A 22,635-nucleotide genomic window follows, 5' to 3' on the forward strand; every position below is an offset into this window, starting at 1 on the left:
GATAGAGAAGCCCAAAGACTACAGGTATTACTGAGATATATCAGAAGGAGGAACCAATTAATCAGTATTATAATCACAAAATTGCTCCAAGGCAATAGGCTTCTGTAATTAAACATAAATCACACGGGTATTTTTCAGACATAAAAATAGTGAAATGATTTTACTGGGTATCAACTAGTATTTGCAAAGCTACTTGAATTTTTCTGTTGATCTTCATTGTTGTTAAATAATGATAGTTTTGATGATGGCAAAACTTCATTTTTCAAGTACAGGATGATCTGAGCTGAATGAGAAAAAGAATGATTAAGGGAAGGAATGAAGGGAGACCTGGCATCAATTTTTGAACAAGATATTTTTCTTCTGTTTTTGATCTTAAGAAAGTTGATGTCTCTAAGGTTACCACAATAAAGTCATAAATAATGCCAACCATTTTAAGGGCCTCAGGATGAACCAAGACCAAGAATGAAGAAATGATAAACTGTGAACCAAGCCACAACTACGACAAAATTCTAACAGATTGACACGTCCACCACCTGTATCCTTGGCAGTAATATATTTAAATACAAAGAGAACTACATATATACAGTACTGTCATACAAATATTTCCTTTATTTTTTACGATTAAAAATTAAAAAATAATTTTATTTTTTATAATTGTTTCTTCAAACAATTGTTTCTTACTTTATTAAAAGAAACACCAGAAATGGGGATTCTTTTTGAGACCTAATCTTCATCTTCACTGATATATATGATGGAGAAACTGGATTTCTATACTAACTAATGGAAAATTAACCACTTATAAGTCTAGTTCCAATCCAAATAAAGGATGGACATACACATAAATACATTAGAACTGATTCTGTCCATTCAGTTAAAACATTTCTATTCCTGAACTATTATTCTAAAAATGCTCATTTTCCTGGGTATCCTGGGATTGATTTGATTGTCAAAGAACTGATTAGCAGCTCAAATGCTGTTATATTAACTGACAACAATTAAGAGAGACCAGAAACAACACTCCATAGGGTTGTTTTTTTAATCTCTTTTTTAATGCTCTAGGCAAACTATAAAATTTAGCAATTACATTTAGATCTTCACAGGTTGAAGGTGTCTTGAATGGTTCATAACCTGCTTTCTCTTTTCAAATTTCTTTCCATTTGAAACAGAACATTTTCGCCTCTTGGTACTAATCTTGTAGAATTCAGAAAACAAAACAAAAACCTAGATTCTATGTTTCACACATTTTGAGTTAAAATGAATAAAGAAATAAAACCTATACAGGGTAATAATATTTTCCCCATTTAAATATTGGTAATTTCTATTAACCCTATTTTTAATTTAGGGAGTTACAAGATGTCCATGTGTACATTTCTACAGAATCTCCAATTTTATTATAAAACTTCCTACCCACACACATTAGAGGATTGTGTATTTTCATGCTGACCTGTTTAAACAATACAAGGGGGCTGACACATTTTAAAGTTAACTTAAAGCATATCGTCATTATAAAAGCAAGCTGAGATTAATGGTGAGTCTCCAGCATTTGGTTAGACTGATTGACCAGCCTGTATATATATTACCTAGGCTGCTGACTTTTTACTATTCATTACTGTTGGCCAATTTGACTCGTTTGTACAACATGCCTCTCCTCAAGGATGATCTGGGAATGCAAAGTTATACAATTCAAAGCAGATAATTTTGCTACTTTTAGCACTTTTAGTAAAAGGATTACTTGCGGTTAAAGAGAAAAGCTAACTAAAATTAAGGAATAAGTTGCCTGTAGATTTCATTTACTCACATTAGGATTGGTCCCTCCTTATTGGAGTTTGACTGAAAAAAGACTGGACCATGACTAGTAGCTATATATTCGTCATTTTCAAACACTCCAATGAAGTTCTTTAATGACTTTATTATCTCCGGTTTTGTAGTGCATACTATGTTTATCACACTGCTTTAATTTCCCATTTCTATAATCCAAATGCCAAAAAATTACTACACATTTCCCTATACAGTCAAAATTAGGTTTACTGAAGTGTTTTTAGTTATAGCTAAAGGAAGCAACATTTACAACATTTAGCTTTTGTTATACCCATAAATATGGAAATTGCTTGCAAAGCAATTGTAATGTGAAAAGAATTATGTTCTTGCAAATACTGATAGAATGGTTATGCATTTCTTTCAGCATAATGATTTGGTACTCTACATAGGCTTCCTGACCCCCAACCTGACCCCCACCTTAATGCAACAATGCAAATCCTTATGCCATTAAAATGCTAGTATGAAATATTGTCATCAGTGTTTAACTATATACACAAATAATGAACTGGCAAGTATCTAATTTCAAATTAGATCCTCGGAATATGGCAAATAGAGGCTGGTTATCTTCGCCTTAAACATAATTATTAAAAGAACATTTTGTTAGAAGGGAAGAATATACTTGGACATTCTCAATGCTCCAATTTGAAGAGATACTTGCCTCTTAGTTTCTTGAAAAAGAAGTTTTGAAAGTTATATACATAGGTTTCATTTAAATTATGCAGCAATCTTTTACTATTATTGTCCCAGGTCTTGTTTAATGAAGATCTCTGTCATCAAATCAAGTACGGTATTTCACAACTATAAGAACTGTAAGAGAAAAAAATGAAAAAAAGAATATATCAAAATCAGATTCACATGCTATATTAGAAGCAATATTCCTAAATGTAGCTGTGTCCACTTTTAAAGCCAGGTAATGAGGACTGAACTTGTATCTGAGATAACAGATAATAAATCGGAAAGAGGAAGCAAAAAATACCACAAAACAACCTAAATCTCTAACATAGGCATTTTGATCAAATTAATCATGGCATAACCATAGCATGCTATTACCAAAATCTTATTTAAAAGTTTAATAACATGGAAAAATATTTATATTTATTGGAAAGCAAATATAATATGATCTTAGTTTTTAAAAAACATGTTTATATATTAATAGGAAAAGACTAGAAGTATACACAATAGTTATATTAACAATAGCATCTCTGTGTGGTAAGATTATACTTGAATTTTATTTTCTTCTTTATGCTATTTTACATTTTCCAAGTTGTCCACCATATGATACATATAATTGATTCCTGTTATTTGAAGTAGTTATGTTCTATAAAGTTCTATATTGTTAAGTCACAAACACTGACTTAACAAATACTGAATCAGAACCACTGCTCCTAGGGAAAATACAGGGTTAAGTTCCTGTGAAACTGGCTACTGCATTTTTGTCAATCAATACATAGTCTTGTTTTATGAGTGCTTTTGTTTAAAGACATCTTATTTAATACATATTGTTAATTCAATAACATTGAACTCAAGGCCAACAGCACTATAACTCATGCCTGAACAAAGTTTACCTAACACATGTATTTTCTCTGTAAGGCACAACACAGCCTTCTTGCACTTAGCAACACTAGGGAGCACTTCAGAACTGTGACTGGGAACTGTTTTAAAACAGTGAAATCACGAACAAAAAGTGCAAAAATGTGGAAAACATGGCACTACACACAGACTACAAAAAGGACACTTGTTTATGTTGTGAGAGCTGAAATAAAAAGGCAAAGATGGCCTTGTTTGATCTCAGTTGGGACATGTGAGTCGAGAGACACAAATATTTTGCTGCTCTCAACATGTCTAGGAATGACTGTGAAAGCACCACAAGCACCATGAGTATTTTCATGTTACAAATAAATTTTAGCTGGTAAATGAATTTGCAAACACAGAAAAATGAAAATGAGGATCAACTGTGACCCTCATGAAAAATGAGGATCAATTGTGTTTCTTTGTAACAAAACTTTTTTCTGCTTAAAAAGAGAATATCATCATAGAATTTTTCCGATGACCACTTTTAGAGTCTTTCCACATCTTCATAAAATCACTGTAAACACAGGTAAAGAAGCCTTGAAGAAAAGGAGATATTAAAAATGATCTGCCCTTAAGAATATTAAAGAAAAAAGGTAGGGAAGGAGTTATGCTTCAATGACTGAAATCAACCAAAACAAAACAAAAACCAAATAAAAAACAAACAAAAAACCATCATCTAGAGAATATATCTGGATTTATCCTTCCAACAAAACATCATAAAATGCAAACTGTCATACATGAAAGTTAATAACTAATAGAAAATGAATGTTTTGGTCCTAAGTGTAACAGAAACTATATTTAGCCTTGAACAAATCACTTAGCCCTGAATTTGGTGGGGGTGAGGGTGGGGTGTAGGGCAGGAGTTCCCTTTGAGAATCTGACAAAAGATATAGACTCTCTCCCCATAAAAATGTATATATTTATATTCACACAAGATTTTATATACAATTTAGGAGAATTTTCATAAATCCATATATTCTAGGTTAAGGACTCCTGACTCAGATCACAATCATTATTCAATCCTGACATTAGACATACTAGGTCAACTGAAAAATTAAAAAGGAATTAAAATGAACTCTAAAACAAATAATATCCCCAAGAAGTAATAATCCAGTGAATACTTACTGATAATCACTAGCAAAAGGAAAACAGCAACCAAAGCCATGATGGCTTTTACCTACAACACACAGAAAGGCATATGAAAGATATTACTGTGTGACTTCTTAATAAAGTCAAGACTATCTGTTGTGCAATTTACTACCTTATACTAACTCATCAATAGACAGACACACTCCTTGAAAGGTTTTCAAATTTTTTCTCATATGAACTTGCTGACTGTTTTGCATCCTTCTGTAAATAATTAGAGTTCCTCACATTGGAGGGTTTTTGCTTGGCTAGATTTTATTGTCCAAGGCTGTACTTTACAGTAAAAAGTAACAATCAAAGCCTTTAAGGGCCTGGTCCTTTTAATGTATGATTTCAAATGCTTATTTCTAATGTGAGACCAGGAAAAATATCTAATATCTTAGCAATTCTGTTCAAGTGTCAGATATGATAACAGGCAGCCAATCCAAATGGTTCAATTTATATAAGGTAGCATGGTTTATAGCATTTATTCTCAAAGTAAACAAGAATTCTGTTTTTTCTCCTTTTACTTTCTTCTTGGCATATTTATCTTTATTTTGAAGAATATATTTTAGATTCTTCATGAATAACCTCATTTAAGAAGTAACTTGCCTAACAGCATTCTGTGTGTTGGTTTCACAGTTGAGAGGAGAAGCCTTAAGATGAGTTCTCAGTCATTTTAAGGTCACTTTATTTTTCTGTATAAAATCGAGACACTATTTAATCCTAAAATGCATAAATTATAAATTTGTTTCTCCTGATGGATGAAACAAAAGCCTTGTTTTAATCAAGCATTTTTACAAATAATTGATTAAAGATGGCTCATTAAGGAAATGAAAAACAATCTATTTATTAAAAACAGATGCAACATTCTAATGAGTATCACAAATAGTAACCAGAAGTAGTTAATGAAATGTTTCTAAAATAAAATAGTGACATTTTAGTGACATTGCATTCATGACAACAATGTAACCCAGAGAATATAAGGAAATTTTATGATTTGGATACCAGTGCCTATTAAACTCATTAATTATGATAACCAAAAAATGGTTGAACAGATTCAGAACAGATGAAGATAGCTATATTTTCAGGTGTTTGGGTCCACATTATACCACAGTACTAAAGTACTTTAATCCTTTTTTTGATCTGAAACATTTCTAAAGTAATTAAAAAATTTACAGTACTTTTTCAGTTTTACCCCAAACATACATTAATTTTCTCTGTTAATGTGTGGTAGGCTTAACTTTAGAAGATTTAAATGAAAACATCAATGTAAATTTTAAAACACCTCAATGAATAGAGTTTTTCTTCCTTGGGTTTCTAACAATGGGCAGGAAATGTTTACAACTTGAAATGGCAATATTGTATTCATGCATGTCCAAAGCTCTCTTCTTCCATATGACATAGACAAAAATCTGCTTATCATTAAACATATAAAAGCCTCAGAGCCTCTTAGGTACATAAGAGAGGTGTCCATGATTCACCCTCCCCACAAATTGGATAATTTTATTTACTTATTTATTTTTAAAGCCAGGTTTATTGAGGTATACTTTACATAGAACAAAATTCATCCTTTTAAAGTACATTTTGATGGGCTGACAAATATATAGAGTTGTTCACCACTACTGCCACAAATACAGGACATTTCTACCATTTCCTCCCAAAGTTCTCTCAGGCCCTGTTGTAATCACCACCCCACCCTCCTCTCTTAGCTACTGGCAATCCCTGATCTGTTTTCTGTCCCTTTATCCCTTTTCTCAAACTACTCCTAAATCACCATCATGGAGGTCAATCTAGAAAATGATATGCATGGAAAGGCAGCTCCAGATGAACAGTAGCACAATGAGGTACTAATGGAGTGTAGTGAGATTAAAGAAAGCTAAGCATTAGAAGACAGTAACAAGTGGAAAATACTTGCTACCCTAAATGATCTTTGTTAAGTTATAGAACGATGTTTTTCATTCCATGGCTGATAGTATTACTGGTCCCCAAAGGTTCTCAAAGTGATACAGAGACTGTTTAAAAATATAACTCAATGTTCTTTTTTCCCCTTAAAAGCACATTATTCCTCTGATCTGAACCCCATAAAATACAAAACAAAAATCTTTAAATATGGTTAAATAAAGGTAGGCAAAACACACATTATGACCATCTTTTTGTGACTATGTGAATGGGGCATTTTGAGGGGGAAGGAAAATGAAGGAAGAAATGAACAGCTTGTAGACCTTTTGTTTTTCCAAACTAGTCTACAGAACAAAAAATTTCTATAGAAATAGAAAATTTACTCTTTAAAGAATAAAGAATTTTTACAAGAGAAAATTTAAATTCTAGACAAGGAGAGCAATGAAACATATTTCTTTCCTCAATTCTATTTCTGAAAATAAGAGGATTCAACAGGTAGACAGACAAAAATAAGTAAATCCAAGATAATGCTTAAAAGAAATCCTTAGCATACAGCAAAATCAGGTTTAGAAAGTTATTGTTAAACTTGAAAATGAGAGACTAAAAACAATAAGTTCATGTGTAAGATTTTCAACAAGGCCAAAAGTTAGACCTAAAATCAGGAGAAAAAAAAAAGATTTGATCACATGACATAAAATTCACTATCAAATCTTAAAAGAAACATTTTCCGCTTAATAATTAGTAGCCACACTTGATTTACGAGGTAAATTCATTTCTATAAAATGTTTTACAGGAATATATTAGTATACGGTGATTCCCATTTTTTTTCCTGGCTAAATATTTCCTTTATTTCTTATTTCTCTGGAAAATGAAGGATAGTAGAATTTTTTTTTTTTCTTAATGCCATTTGCCATAACAGATTCTGACATAAAAACTGCTTTTTTTTTTCTCTTTCAACAGAAAATCATATTATTCTCTAGTTTCCACTTTTAAAAATATCTCTATATAATACTAGAGGTTGCTCCAAAAAAATACTGATGATAAATTATTTAAAAATGCATATTTGTTACAAGTTAAGTCTAGAGGTGGCTAAATTATTAATAAAATGTGTATTACTTTTATGAAGAAATCTATGAAAACATCCTTTTAGGCATTGCTTGATTGCTTTAGTTATTCTTGTCCCAAAAGTAATTGTTTAATTCAACAAATATTTACTGAGTTCCTACCATGTCCCAGGTTCAGAAGATATAATAATAAGTAAGATAGTTATAGTCCCTGTTCTCTCAGAGCTTATACTCTACAGGCCCTTTTTTCTTCCTGTCTTTGAATATCATTTGAGATGCTGACCAATCTATCCAATATCTTCTGATTTACTTACTTTGCATCCACGCCACCACATTTGTCTTCGAAGTTGTTTGGATCTGTTGCTAAAAGCAGTTGCATTATCCGATAAGCTTTCTATATCACATAGAGGATGGAGAGAAGGATTAAACGACATAACAGGATTCTTTTATCTAGTCACACAAAGACAAGAAAATATTAATTTCTACTTCTGCAAATTTATTCCCTTTTAAGCACGAAAACAACCTCCTCCCTTACCTCCACCCACAAACTCTGGCATTCTACATTTTTTAAAAAAAACCAAAAACACAAAGCATAAAACAGCTACAGATCAATTTGCCCAATCCATTCTTACTATAAGATTAAGAGGAGTCTTCCCAGGGCCTCAATGCTTACAAATAAGCTTATAAGGAAGATACTCTTTAAAAATTCAAATACTTGGTACATCTTTAGAAAAAAAATTACACGTGGAGAAGGTGAGATTCTTAGAAGATACCAAAAGTGACTGATTTTGAAGTAAAACAATATGAATTTTAAAAGTGAGTAAGAAAGTTTTTGGTTAAGCAAGTGTGTCAAAGATTAATCAGGTTTTCAGCCATTCACCATTCAAACAATGTTTGAGTACCTAATATGTGACAGAAACTGTTATAGGTACAAAGACTGACATCTGTCAGTAAAGAAAGGTTGCTAAGTTACCAGAGAAAGCATAAATCATCCAGATATTCATCCATTCATCATTCAAACAATATTTGAGTGCCTAATATGTGCCAGGAACTGGTAGAGGTACAGAGACTAACATCTGTCAATTAAGAAAGGTTATTAAGTTACCAGAGAAAGCATAAAATAAAAATGTCATATAAGTTGAAAATAACGGTTGGAAAAAAATGATCTCTTTACACCATGAGATCATGAGAAATACAAAGCACACCAATACAATAGGGCAAAAGAAAAATAGCTCTACTCTTAACGCTTTAAAAATGAATTTTTAAATTCTACATTTTCAACTGATTAAAGAAATACAATAAGATGATTCAAAGTAAAGAGAGCTAAAATTAAACCACTAAAAGCATAAACTTAAGAACTAAACGCCAATTTCCTAAGCCAAGATTCCTAAACATTGGCTAGACAAGAGAAGACATAAAGTAGAAAAACATACATTAATAATATCAAAAAACATATGAAGTATCTGTACCTGATTTGTCCTGTAGTTCATCTAGTCTCTCCCCTCTTTCAATTACCTTTGTAATATTTTCTTGCATGACATCAATAACTTCATCCACCTGATTCTGAACACTAGTTTAAAAAAAGATAAAAATTTTTCTTCTTTTGAGAATGTTTACAATTTTTGAAACTTTTATTAGACATGACAAAGAACAGCAGAGTCTCAGAGAACTATTTAACTATAAAATTTAAGGCTTTGTAGTAATGTTGTTCCATCTGTGGGCTTGAGTACTCAGGTAATTAAAGACAGTGTGATATAAATTAAAGTAATATTTAACTTAGAGATAGTTTATTTTTAGCCCTGCTTCTGGCTAGTAATACAACCCATAAGCAAATTAAATGTGCTGACAAAATGCTCCGTAACTGTGGAATTTAGTCCAACAGTTTGACTAAATAATGTTTCATTTTCTTTTCAATATACTGTTAAGGCAGCACACAGACACAACCATAACCTACTTTTTTGCTATATATTTCACATACAAAGGCTATTTACATACAAAGGCCAACAAAGGAGTTTGCCCAGGTATGTTAGAAGTTTATGAAAAACATCTAGCTTCCAAACGGGAGATGTAAAGCACATCTAGGAGACAATGACACTTAATAGGCATGACTCTTCACTGTTCATCACTTTTAAACCTGAACAGAGTTGAAGACAACTGGGAATACCTGGGAATGTTCGGAAGTACCCACCGGGAAGCAAAAAAAGAAAACTGTTTTGCTGTCCTTCAAGATAAAAATATGCTTTATTCCTTTATATAAGGTGATGGAGGCCTGTTCTAACCAAATTTCAGACTACTCAATGAAGACTTAACCTAAACTTAAAAATTTAATAATTTGTCCTCAACTACCTACTTTTACATCTCCAGAGTACACAATCCTGAAATGATTAATTATCTTAAGTGTCTAGTTTTCCTCTATTGCTCTAACCAAAAGACAAAAAAATTATCTTAAGTTACTTTATGAATAAATCACAACAATGAAATACTTAAAAGAAGGAATAAAGTGAATTCATGGTTCCTATAACTCAAAAAATGTTTAAAGCACATTGGATTACTAACAACTACATAGATATTAAATATATATATTTAGATAAATCGGGATACTCAATTGTGTTTCTAGTTGAGGAAGAAAAAAGTTTGTCAGTTATCAGCTAGGTTACTTTTAAAAAATTTCATAATACACGTCTTGTCTCTACACTCTACTCTATGTTATCCCCAAACTAACCCAGTGAATCAGGGGTGAGACATGGTCACATGTACCCTATTTTTAAAAATATTTATTTACTTTTTGGGAAATGAGTTTTGAGCTTGCTTTCAATCTCCCATAACAAAGTCTGTCAAAGAAAATGAATGATAGTTACATATTTAACAAGTTACACAATGCATATAAAGATTATTATACCCTAAAAGAATTACATAAAGCTAATGTTTGATTAAACTATTTACATCAGTGGTGCTTTGTAGACTGCCTAATAGTCTTTTTCTGATTCTTCAAAAAGATCAACAAAATTTGCAAGTCTTTACCTAGACTGGCCAAGAAAAAAAAGACAAGAAATTACTAAAATCAGAAATAAAGCAGAGGCATGGGTAGAGCAGTTGCTTCTTCTATTATGCTGGAGTGGCCTTTGAGGAGAGAGACGTCCCCTTTTTTTCCCTGTCTCTGCTGGTGACTTTCCTTGTGTCACTGCAGTCAGGTGTCTGGCAGTCACCTGCACAGAAGCCACAGCTACCACTGTGGTGTAGAGCTGCTTCTGTAGCAGCCATGGCTATGGTGGTAGCTGTGTTGGGCCACCCACGAGGAAGTAGTGTTTTTGGCGTGCTCCTTGCCTGTTTCCCGGAGGGGGATGCTGCCCTCGGCTCCTGCCTAAGGACCCGGGCCTGCTCTGTTTCTTGACTGCATGCAGGGGGAGGGTGCTGGCCCTGGCTCCTGCCTTAGGATCCCAGGAGTGCTCTGCTTCTTGCCTGCACTGGGGATCTAATTTTGAAAAAGAGCTCTATCCTTTCTCTATCACTGAGCTATTTCTTCAAAAAGTTTGCTTTAAAAACAAAATGAAGGCCCATTTAGGCATAGTTGGATTCAAAAGAAGTACTCTCAGATTCAAGTAGCAATTACTATGCTTGATGACAGTAACCTCTCTCACACTGGAAAAAAAAAGAATGTACACCCACTGATTGATTATCCACACACAGACTTCAGGATTCAACACAGCTTCCCAGAGTTCTGTGCTTTCCACACATTATTCCACTGATGGATATTAAGATTGAAGCTCAACCAAACTGGGACATGCAGAATTGTCTTCTGCCCAAACAGATCTGAAAGAGCCCCTGAATCCCTAAGATGTCTTACTGCAACTCCTAATCACCAAAGCAGAGAGCTTAGGATGATCATCCTATATAAAAGCCATAGAATACAAATACAACTAATCAATTTATCCAACAAATACCTAATGAGCACCTACTATTTAACGGTTTTAGGCACTGGGAAAATAACAATGAACCAAACAGACAATAATTCCAGCCCTCATGCAATTTATGTTCAAATGTACAATGAATGCATTATATTTATTACTCTTTAGAACTATGAAACAGCCTGACCTATCTCATTACTCTATTTTATTTACAGCATTTAAAACTAAGTGAAAGTACCTATTTACACACTTATTTCTGCTTCTCACCAGTAGAAGGTAAACTTGACAAATGTAGGGACCTTAATGATTCTGTTCACTTTTGTAACCCCAGTACCCACAATGGCGTTTGGGGCACAGTAGACATTTGATAAATATTTGCTGTGAACAATTTCGGTATATATCATGCAAAGTATACACAGCTACTTGAGAAAAAGATATAAAGCAGTGAGTGTAGAGCCCTCCATTTAACCATAAAACAGAAGCATAGGTATTGTTCAAAGTCCAGTCTTGAAATTCCCAGGCAATTATTTTTCATCATATGCAAGCAATGATAAGCTTAAAGTAAGGCAGATGGCAGGACAGGAAAGGACAACAGCTCCTACACATGATCAGATTATAGCTATTATGGATATTAATATACCTACACTATGCATGATTTTAAAATAAAAACAAAAAGCTGAAGAAATAGTTATGGTCCCAGAATCTCTATAAGCAAAAGACTCCATGGAGAGAGGCAGGTTAATTGGAGAGGAACCCATAAAATTCCAGATTAATTCTTACTAGATTATCATAACCCTACGGGTATTACCTCAACAACATGGCACACATATAATAAATCCCTATTGCTAATGAAAACCCCCCAACATTTAAATTTTTCTACGAATAATGAATTAACTAATGAATTATTGTTGCTTTCTCCTTCACACATAACTATCCACTGGTGTAACACTCTTAATCTAGCTACTATGTAACCCTTACTCAATGATGGAAAATCTTATGATCATGTTTCCGTATTTCAAGATGTTTCCATGCTCAGAACAAAACTTTTGTATTAGAAAAAGAAAGTGATCTACTTATTTACTTTAATATGAATAGTAATTTTTTTAATAAAACAAGTATAACATATTTTTCCATGATCTCTTACATTTTCATAGTAGTTACAATCCTTTGATTTCTATTTGTATTTTACATTGCTCTCACCTCCATTACTACACTGTAAATGCCTTAAAAGCAGACACTGTCTCAACTATCTTTTTATTTCCCAGGTCATGTGAATGTGCCTGGTACAAAGTAAGCATTCAACAAATATTTTCTAACCTGCATTAAATATTTCATTCATTCAAAAAATATTAAGAAGTTATTACCTCATTATGCTATTCATCAAAGATATCAGTGTGAAGGTTATGAGCCTGACATTTAGAAAGATTACAGTCCAGGGGGGAAAATTGGTATCCATGATTATATAACCGTGTGTTAAGTGCTATAACAGAAGGAAGCTCACGGTATCAGTCATGTAACCTAGATGAATTCAGCCTGGATCTGACATGCCATCAAGACCCTGGTGCTAAGTTTTAAGGGCATCAAGAGTGAATTGAGCAGAATAAAGAAGGCAGTAGATGGTGGAAAAGTTCTAGGCTGAGGGAATATATGTAAGAAGAGGGATATTTCAAGAATTAAGTAATTAACTGGACGTGAGTGAAGGAACTGGGGAGAGAAAAGGGTAGGGGACTCCTAGATTTATAATTTGAGCAACTGAGTGGTGGTGGATAATGGCCATTAACTGAAATAGAATACTAAAAACTCAAAGGAAATCAAGTCTGTGAAAGAGGACGAATTAAAGAAGGGTCATAGGGTAGAAAAAAGGACCTGAGGAAGAACATAACCAGGAAAAGATAAGGACATGAAGAAAGAAAAGGACATTTTCAATATTGTTTTAAATTCTCCCTACAGTCTGGCAGCACTCGTATTTCTGAAATGCCTCTATTCTAATTATCAACAGGGAAGATGCAGGCTGTAGTGTAGAGATCCTGGGTTCTGTATGCAGACAGTCCTGAGTTTGCAATCCAACTTTATAACTTACTATGTACGCAACTTTATAGGTCACTTTGCAAGCCTCTTTTAGCTTCATATTTTCTCACCTTTAAAATGAAGATGATAATCTCTATCTCTCTGTGGGAGTTAAATGATAGTATTTTTCAAATACTTAGCACAGTGCCTAATGCTTAGAATGTGCTTGATAAATGTCAGTGCTCTCCCACTAAAAAAAAAAAAAAAAAAAAAAAAAAAACTTTGCAACACACACTCATCCCTTATTTTAATAAAGAAAATATTTGTTTTCATAGTTAATATCCCCATCTTGTGGCCTTTTAAGGTAGTGCTGACAAAAGAAGTTTTAAAGTTATGTTGTGTTTCTGCAACTACATATATATTACTGTTACATCAGGAACAGTCCATGGGGAACTTAAAAAATTAAGCTAGTTGAACCAAGGCTATAATTAGGAGATTTCCTACCCTTGACAGAGAATGTCTACAATTCATCAGCACCATTTATAATGCTATTAATTAATTTAAAAGCAAAGGAAACATTCCAAAGAGTATTACAAATTTTATATAGGCATACAAATCTTTAAAATCTTTCCCAAAAAAACCTTCCTAAAAAGTAATGTTGGGTATTTTGGGGGGATTAATCTGTAATCAACATTAATAATTACTGGACAATCAAATCCAAACAATGCAACAAAGTTGCTGATCTAAGCAGTCAAGAAATACTCTGTATGGAAATGTTATAAATTAAGTGGTGATAACATATCTTAACTAAGAAAACTGATCAGTGCTAGCAATTTTGAGTACTATACTAATGCCAAGGATTTGTCCTTGGGCAAGTTGTGTGGCAAGTTGTGCTCTGCCATCTTGGACTCACTGGTGAGTCATGCCATGGTTAGACAAGCATTCATGAGGTTGCGCCATCAAGGTTTAATTTCTGTATTTGATGACTGACATTCTTCTAACTATATCTGGCAAACTTCAGCTCTAGAGTAAGAACCATCATACTTACTCAACAATCCTTTACTGTTCTAAAATTCTGTGATCACCAAAGTTATTGCGGTAGTTTAGTATGTACATATACATATTCACGTGTGTGTTGGCACTTACTAACATAGGCATACGTTCTTCAATGCTTATTTAGTACAACTGGCAGTAGTTTTGGGGTTCAGAAAATCATATACAAAAGACCCAACAGGCCATACTCAGTACTAAGTTCACTCTGCAGAAGGATATGACAGGAAACAAAGAATACTGGCAGGACAAAAAACAGGTGCATCATCAGTAGAGTCATCTTCTCCAGTGGCAGATTATGTATAAGAGAACAATGCTGGGGGATAAAGAATTCACTGTGCTCAGTGCAGGGTAATGAATCAACCCTTATGCATTGACGCCCTTGAAGGCATCCATTTATGCACACAGGCTTGATCCACAGCTAATCACAGTCTTGGCAGAATGCCTTGTAATCCCCCTGGAACCCGAGAGAGTTAGTGGCCATCTCTCATTAATGAGATGTGAGGCCATCTCCTACTCGCCTCCCTATCTCCCTTAGGAGAATGTAATAAGACCGTTTCTTATCACCTCCCAGGTTATGATGAGATATGAGTTTTCTATAGGTTATATCTGTGGACTATAAAAACACCTAGGGGGCTGGTCAGTTAGCTCACTTGGGAGCATGGTGCTGATAACACCAAGGTCAAGTGTTTGGATCTCCATGCCAGCCAACCCACCCCCCAAAATGCATTTAATAAACTTAACCTACAAAACATCATAGCTTAGTCTACCCTACCTTAAACATGCTCAGAACACTTATATTAGCCTACAGTTGGGTAAAATCATTTAACATAAAAACACTTTGCTGCAGACTAGAAATGGCTTCTTTGTAATAGGGTATCCCACAACTCATAATGCAGCTACCATCCCTTTTTGTTTTGGTATCATTATTTTCAGTGTGTGAGACAATGACCCAGAGAGCAGACACTTTTGGCTACTCTTCCTTTTATTATGTAAGTAATAAACTATCTGAATCTAACAGTGGCTTGTTGTATCTTTACTGGCCAAATCTGAGACTTGATGCAGTAGAGAGTCTCACTTTCTCTGACCTTGAAGGAACAAGCACCATGAGCTCTACAGCTGCAAAGAAATGAATTCTGTCAACAAGCACCTAAGCTTGGTCATAAGCCTCAAGTGAGACTGCAGCCCTGGCGACACACTGATTATAGGCATGTGAGACCTTGTACAGAAGACCCACCTTAGCAGTGACTGAACTTTTGACACATGGAAACTGTGAGATAATAAAGTGTGTTGGTTGTTTTAAGGGGCTAAATTTATGATAATCTATTACGCAGCAATAGAAAACATTCACAGGTTGCGCTTGGCGCTGTACTAGGCACCTCATTCCCTCCAGGCCGCAGAGCAGGCGACCCAGAGGGAATCGCAAACTTCTGAAGTGTATAAGATAAGCTTTATATTTCCAAATGGAGACAAGTATGATGGTGATTGTACAAGAACATCTTCTGGAATCTTTGAGAGCAATGGAATAGGTGTTCACACCACTCCTAATGGGATTGTCTACACAGGAAGCTGGAAAGATGACAAGATGAGTGGTTTTGGAAAAATTGAACATTTTTCGGGAGCAGTATATGAAGGACAATTTAAGGACAATACATTTCATGGATTGGGGACTTATACATTCCCAACTGGAGCAAAGTAAACTGGAAATTTCAATGAAATTAGGGTGGAAGGTGAAGGGGAATACACTGATATCCAAGGACTACATTGGAGTGGTAGCTTTCATTTTGCAGCTGCTCCAGGCCTGAGACTAAAGCTTCACATATAGATGTTCTGCATTAAAGTTTAAACCGGTATTTGAAGCTTTTAGCTGTAAGGAAAGCAACTAAATCTGTCATCTGAAATTACTTCATACGCTACCTCTGTATTATAAGTTTGACAATAAAATTGTCATTCACTTAAAAAAAATTTAAAAAGAGAAAACATATTCACAAAATATGTTCACTACAAAATAGTATCTACTCATCATCTATCATCAAATAATATATATAGCAAATGTTTTTAACTGAAAATTAGCCATAAAATTTAGATAAATATATGGATTAGGATAATAACAATTATAGAAAAGATTGTGGAAGCAGATAAAAAAGATACTGGATATTAAAAAATTAAATGTATTACATTACTTTTATTATCATCTTGAAATTGATTTTAAACCAAAATGGACTTTCTGATTATGCTAAATAAATGGATTTGACATAAGAAAAACCAACATCCCTGCATTTCCTTAAATATAATTCAGAGATAGTTTTGCAAAAATAAAAAGAATTAGGTTTTTATAACCCAATAGTTATATTTACTCTGCATCAGAGATCAACAAATTTTTTTTGTAAAGGACAATATACAGAGCAGATATTTTAGATTTTGTGGGCCTCTAAAAGTTTCTGTCACAACTACTCAACTCTGCCACTGTAGCTCAAAAGCAGCTACAGAGAACATGAAAACAAACGGGCATGGCTGTGTTCCAATAAAACTTTATTCACAAAAACACACTGCGGCAAGATTTGGCTCATAGGCTGTAGTCTGCTAACACCTGGTCCATGTAGAAATATGATAATCACTTAAACAAATGAGTAATTCAGGAACTTACTGCTTAATCTTATCATTTCTTGGTCCAAATCTTGGTCCAGATGGTCCCCTTCTGTAAACAAAATACCAAGTACATATTAGTAATAACAGCATTAAAAAACAAAAGCAAAAACAGAAAATACACAAACATGGGCAATCATGTTGAATTCTAATAAACATGGGTCCGTCATTTATCATAAGGAACCACTTTTTACTGGTATTGGTAGAACTGAACATGTGAAATCGTATCGTATTCACTAGTATTTACCGTTGGCCACAGTTAACCTAATTCTTCTGAATGTTACCACTTGCAGAGAAATTAGGGTTTATATAACCCTTGGTAATTCACAGCTTGTTCTAATCACTAAACTCTGAAATATCATAACAACCAAATTGCCAGTGAATATGAATACCTTTATGATCAATTTGTGGGACAACTAAAAGTGCAATCCACCTTGACTTTTGGTTATGTTTTAGGAAATGCTGATTGACAGAGATGGACAGAGAAAAATTCATTCAAAACATTAAAAATTTTTAAGTATATTTTTAAATTATTCATCTTAACTTACTAACATAGCAAAGGGGAAATGCAAGAGTCTAAGAAAATATCAACATTTCTCAAATTGTCTCTTTATTATAATCAACTGTATATTACTTTAACCAATCCATTTTAACATTCTGGAAATGGAAACTTTTGAATATTTTAATTAATTATCATTCTTCTGAAGGTAGAGAATAAGGTATAAACCACAAAACTCAAAAGAAGTAGGTTGTTAAATTTCTAGACATATGGCAATTTCTAAAGGAGGTGAAAAATATACAGCTGTTGGTAAGAAAAACATTTTTGGAGGAAAAAAATCAAACTGCCTACTGAAACTTTATAAATGTGAATATATCAACTTGCCTTAACTCCTCTAAGCTTTTTCCTCAAAGTCTTTAAAGCTCCAACTAAGCCTTGAAATACTGGATGAGTATTCATTCCAAAGTGATAAGTTAAACATTAAATTTCATAAAGAAAACTAATATTCTGAACCAGAGGCCATTGCTAAAAACTAGGTGAAAACATAAAAGAATGAGTCAACTGAAAAGCAGGGAAAAGCAGTCATTAAGTGAGAAAACTACTAAGTGGAATAGATATCTGAAAATCATTAGATTAAAATTATCCCAATTATACATTTAGAAAAAAGGAAGCAGCTATGTTTGTTTAATCTATTTTATGAGACACCAAAATAGTTATAGAAAAAACAAAACCAAAAGCTGGTTCTTTGAAAATTAAAAATTAATAAACTTCTAGCCAGAATGATCAGAAAAAAAAGAGAGGCCACAAATTCCTAATAGGAATGGAGGAGGGGACATCACTACAGACAAATGCACCATGCTTATGTAAGATTTATTAAGGGAAGTGAAGGGTAAACAGGAACTCTCTGTACTATCTATGCAACTCTCATGTAAGTCTAAAATTATTTAAAAATCAACAGTAAAAAAATCCCACAAAAAAATTCCAGTACTAGATGGGTTCAATAGTGAATCTTACCAAACATTTTATAAAGAAATAATACCAATTCTATACAAACTCTTCTGGAAAACTGAAGAAGACAGAGCATTTCCCAACTCATTATATGGGCCAGCATTAATCTACGATGAAAACCAGACAAAGACATAGCAAGAAAAAGACATAACTATCAACCAACCAACATCTCTCATGAATATAAATGTAAAATTCTTAACAAAATCTTAGCAAACTGAGTCCAAAAATGTTTTAAAAGGATAATACATGATGACCAAGTAGCATTTATCACAGGAATGCAAGGTTGGTTTAAAATTCCAAAATAACACAATTCACATTAACAGACAGAAAAAGAAAAACCACATGATTAGCCCAATAGATGCAGAAGAAACACCTGACAAAATCCAACATTGATTAATGATAAAAACTTTTAGCAAACAAGGACGAGAAGAGAACTTCCTCAATCTGATAAAAGGCATCTACCAAAAAATCTGTAATGAACAAACTTAATGGTAAAAGAATGAATGTTTTTCCCTAAGGGAGGTCAGAACCAAAGCAAGGAAATCCTTTCTCACCACTTAATAGTGTACTACAGATTCTAGCTGCAGCAATAAGGAAAGAGAAACAAAAGAACACATGTAGAATAGTGGAAGTAAAACTGTCTTCATTTGCAGACAACATAATTGTTTATGTAGAAAATCCAATGGAATTTATAAAAACACTACTGAAACTAATGAGTGAATTTAGCAAGTTTGCAGAACACAAGATTAATTTATTAAAATCAATTGTATTTCTATATGAGGGTACTTCAAAAAGTTCATAGAAAAAGATTTGTATTATCTTTTGAATTCTATTAATTCTATTTTTACATGAACTTTTCAAAGTACCCTTGAATACTAGCAGTGAATAATGAGAAATCTAGAAAATTTTAAATGTCATTAGTGTTATTTATGAAATACTTCAGGATAAATCTGATGAAAAATTCAAAAGATCTAGACACTAAAAACTACAATGCTTTGCTGAGAGAAATTAGCGACTTAAATAAAGATATACCACATTCATGGATTAGAAAACTCATTATTGTTAAGACGTTATTCTTCCTGAATTGATCTTTAGATTCAATGCAATCTCAACCAATATTCCAGCAAGGCTTTTTTGTAGAAACTGACATATACTTAGAACCTCCAATAACCAAAAGAATTTTGAAAAGGAACGCACAAAGTTGGAGTACATGCAATAGACTACTTTATGAAAGTCACAGTAATAAAGACACTGCAGTATTGATGTAAGGTAGGAGTACAAATCAACAGAAGAGAATAGAGCCATACATACATGGTCAATTAATTTTTTATTGTGGTAAATATACTAACATAAAATTTAACATCTTATCCATTTTTAAGTGTACAGTTCTGTGGCATTAAATATATTCTCATTGTCCTGCGACCATCACCACCACCCATCTCCAGAACTTTTTCATCTTTCCAAATTTAAACTCTGAACCCATTAAACAGTAACTCCTCATTCCCCTCTCCTCACGGCCCTTGGCAACCACCATTCTACTTTGTGTCTCTGTGAATCAGACCACCCTGTGTTCCTCATATAAGTGGAATCATGCAATAGTTTTCTTTTGTGACTGACTTCTTTCACTTAGCATGATGTCTTCAAGTTTCATCCATGTTGCAGTATATATTGGAATTTCCTTACTTTTTAAGGCTGAATAATATTCCATTTATGTGCATTCCACATTTTATTTATCCATTTATCTGTTGATGTATATTTGTGTTGTTTCTATCTTTTGGCTATTGTGAATTCTGCTATAATGAACACGGGTGTAAATTAATTTTTAAAAAATTATTTCAAGAGCTTTATTTGGTTTGTCTCCCTTTCAACACACAGAACCACCGTGTGTGGAGGTTGCATTTTAAACAGCTTTGCTGATTTGGTTGTCAGGGCCTTTGGAAGGCACACCGCATTATTTAGGAGTGAACCTCCAGTGGTACATTGTTGGCCAGAAGAATTAGTGTTTCTCACAAGGGTATCTAACTTACATTCAGGTAATCACTTATTTACCCAAAGCATCTGGCCTTCTTTTCAATACTGAGTTTATTTTTGACAGGTAGCTATTGCCCTAGTCTAAGGCTTCTCACCATAAGTGGCATTGTAGGCAATTAGCTTTCTGACTCTATGGAAATCTTGTCACCTTCTCACATCATCTGACATTCCTGCCAAAAATGATACTATTTCCTGGGATTTGCTTTCTACCCCGTAAGCTCCATTTGTTCATTGCTTCATGGGTTTCAATTAACTTTCATAAAAAGTTTTCATTTGAAAAAAATAAAACAGCCTCTATAAAAAAAGTCACATTTTAACAACAGAGGAGGTAAATGTTTCCTCTCAGGCATATTCCTTACATTGACCCCCAGAGAAAACTTCCACAATATGTTGTCCTTCCTGACTTTATAAACACAAACCTAGACCTGTATGACAGTCCTTTCTAATCATAACTGCAAAAATTTGATCAGTTCAATTAATTTTTGACAAGGTACCAAGGTAATTCAATGAAGAAGCATAATCTTTACATCAATTGGTGACGGGACAAAACAATTGGATGGCCATTTGACCCCCCTCCTCACAATCCTTCATCCTTACCTCAGTCATATACAAAAGTTAACTTAAAATGGATGAGCCTAAACAAAAAAGCCAAAACTATAAAACTCCTAGAAGAAAACATAGGTGAAATCTTTGTGACCCTGGGTTTAGGAGAGAGTTCTTAAATATGATACAAAAATATTATAGATAAATATGTTTTCAAACATACTTAAAAACAACAGAAGAAAAAATTCAATAAATTGATTTCATCAAAATAAAAACTTTAATCTTCAAAAGATACAGTTATAAAAATTAAAAGGTCAAGTTACAGATTTGGAGTAAATATTTGCAAAACACATATCCAACAAAGAACTCATATCTTGACTATATAAAAAAACTCTTACAACTTAATACAAAGACAAATTTTAAAATGTGCCATAGATTTGAACACATACTTCAACAAAGAAGGTGGCATGAGGATGGCAAATAAACACACTAAAAGATGTTCAGCATCATTTGTCAATAGGGAAATGCAAATGAAAACTACAATGAGATACCACCACACACCTCTTAGAATGGCTAAAATGAAAAAGACTGAGCATATGTAGTGTTGGTGAGGATCTGGAGTAACTGGAACTCTCATACAAAACTGGTGATAATATAAAATGGTACAACCACTTTGGAAAATTGTAGTAAACGTAACCAACCATTCTACTCCTGGGTATTCACCCAAGAGAAATAAAAGCATATGTCCACATAAAAACCCATCCACAAACGTGCAGCTTTATTTATAGTGGTCCCAAACTAGAAATAACCCAAATATCCATACATGAGTGAATGGATAAATGAATTGCAGTATACTCATGCAATGGAATATTGCTCATATATATTAAAAATTAAAAAAAAACTATTGATACATGCATAAATTTCATAATAATCATGCTAAGTGAATGAAGTCGGTAAAAAATTGGGCATAATGTATGATCTCATTTATATAAAATTTTAGAAAATAGAAACTACAGTGCCAGAGAGCAGATCAGTGGTTGCCTAGGAACTAGAAGAGCAATAGTAATTACGAAGGAGTATGAGGAAACTTGTCAGGTGGTGGCTGTGTTCATTATTTGATTTTTGTGATGATTTCACGGGTGTATAGTACATATGTCAAAATTCATATTGTACACTTTAAATACATGCATTTTATGTCAATTATACCCTAATAATGCTGTAAAAAAAAATAAAATAAAATAAAAACTTACAGGAAAAAGTCCTCTTCTTCATCCGAATCATCTTCCAAAAGATTTCTCTGTCAAAAAAAGAAAAAGGCTGAATTTTCAGATTCAGAGGGCTTACAAAATGTCAGGGAGGGTAATAAAACAAGTTCTATATTGGTGAAATTTCTTAACTCCAAGCTTCCAGATAGAGGGAAAAGTAACTACATATGCTTTATTGGAGGCTAAAAGATGTGGAACAT

The 22,635-nt window shown here is 33.4% G+C and overlaps 1 protein-coding gene across 1 annotated transcript in view; it reads right to left on the reverse strand.

Annotated features, from left to right (window-relative positions):
- Nucleotides 1–689: 689 nt before the first annotated feature.
- VAMP4 (vesicle associated membrane protein 4) overlaps nucleotides 690–22,635 on the reverse strand; it is a 31,827-nt gene continuing 9,881 nt past the window's right edge. Inside the window, exons 3-8 of the mRNA XM_063104840.1 lie at nucleotides 22,421–22,467; nucleotides 17,091–17,141; nucleotides 8,951–9,051; nucleotides 7,796–7,875; nucleotides 4,516–4,567; nucleotides 690–2,625 (exon numbers count right to left, since the gene is read on the reverse strand). Coding sequence (XP_062960910.1) covers nucleotides 2,597–2,625; nucleotides 4,516–4,567; nucleotides 7,796–7,875; nucleotides 8,951–9,051; nucleotides 17,091–17,141; nucleotides 22,421–22,467 — 360 coding nt within the window. The 3' untranslated portion in view covers nucleotides 690–2,596. The remainder of the gene's footprint in view (nucleotides 2,626–4,515; nucleotides 4,568–7,795; nucleotides 7,876–8,950; nucleotides 9,052–17,090; nucleotides 17,142–22,420; nucleotides 22,468–22,635) is intronic.

Source organism: Cynocephalus volans, chromosome 8 (assembly GCF_027409185.1).
Source record: "Cynocephalus volans isolate mCynVol1 chromosome 8, mCynVol1.pri, whole genome shotgun sequence".
Lineage (NCBI taxonomy): Eukaryota > Metazoa > Chordata > Mammalia > Dermoptera > Cynocephalidae > Cynocephalus > Cynocephalus volans.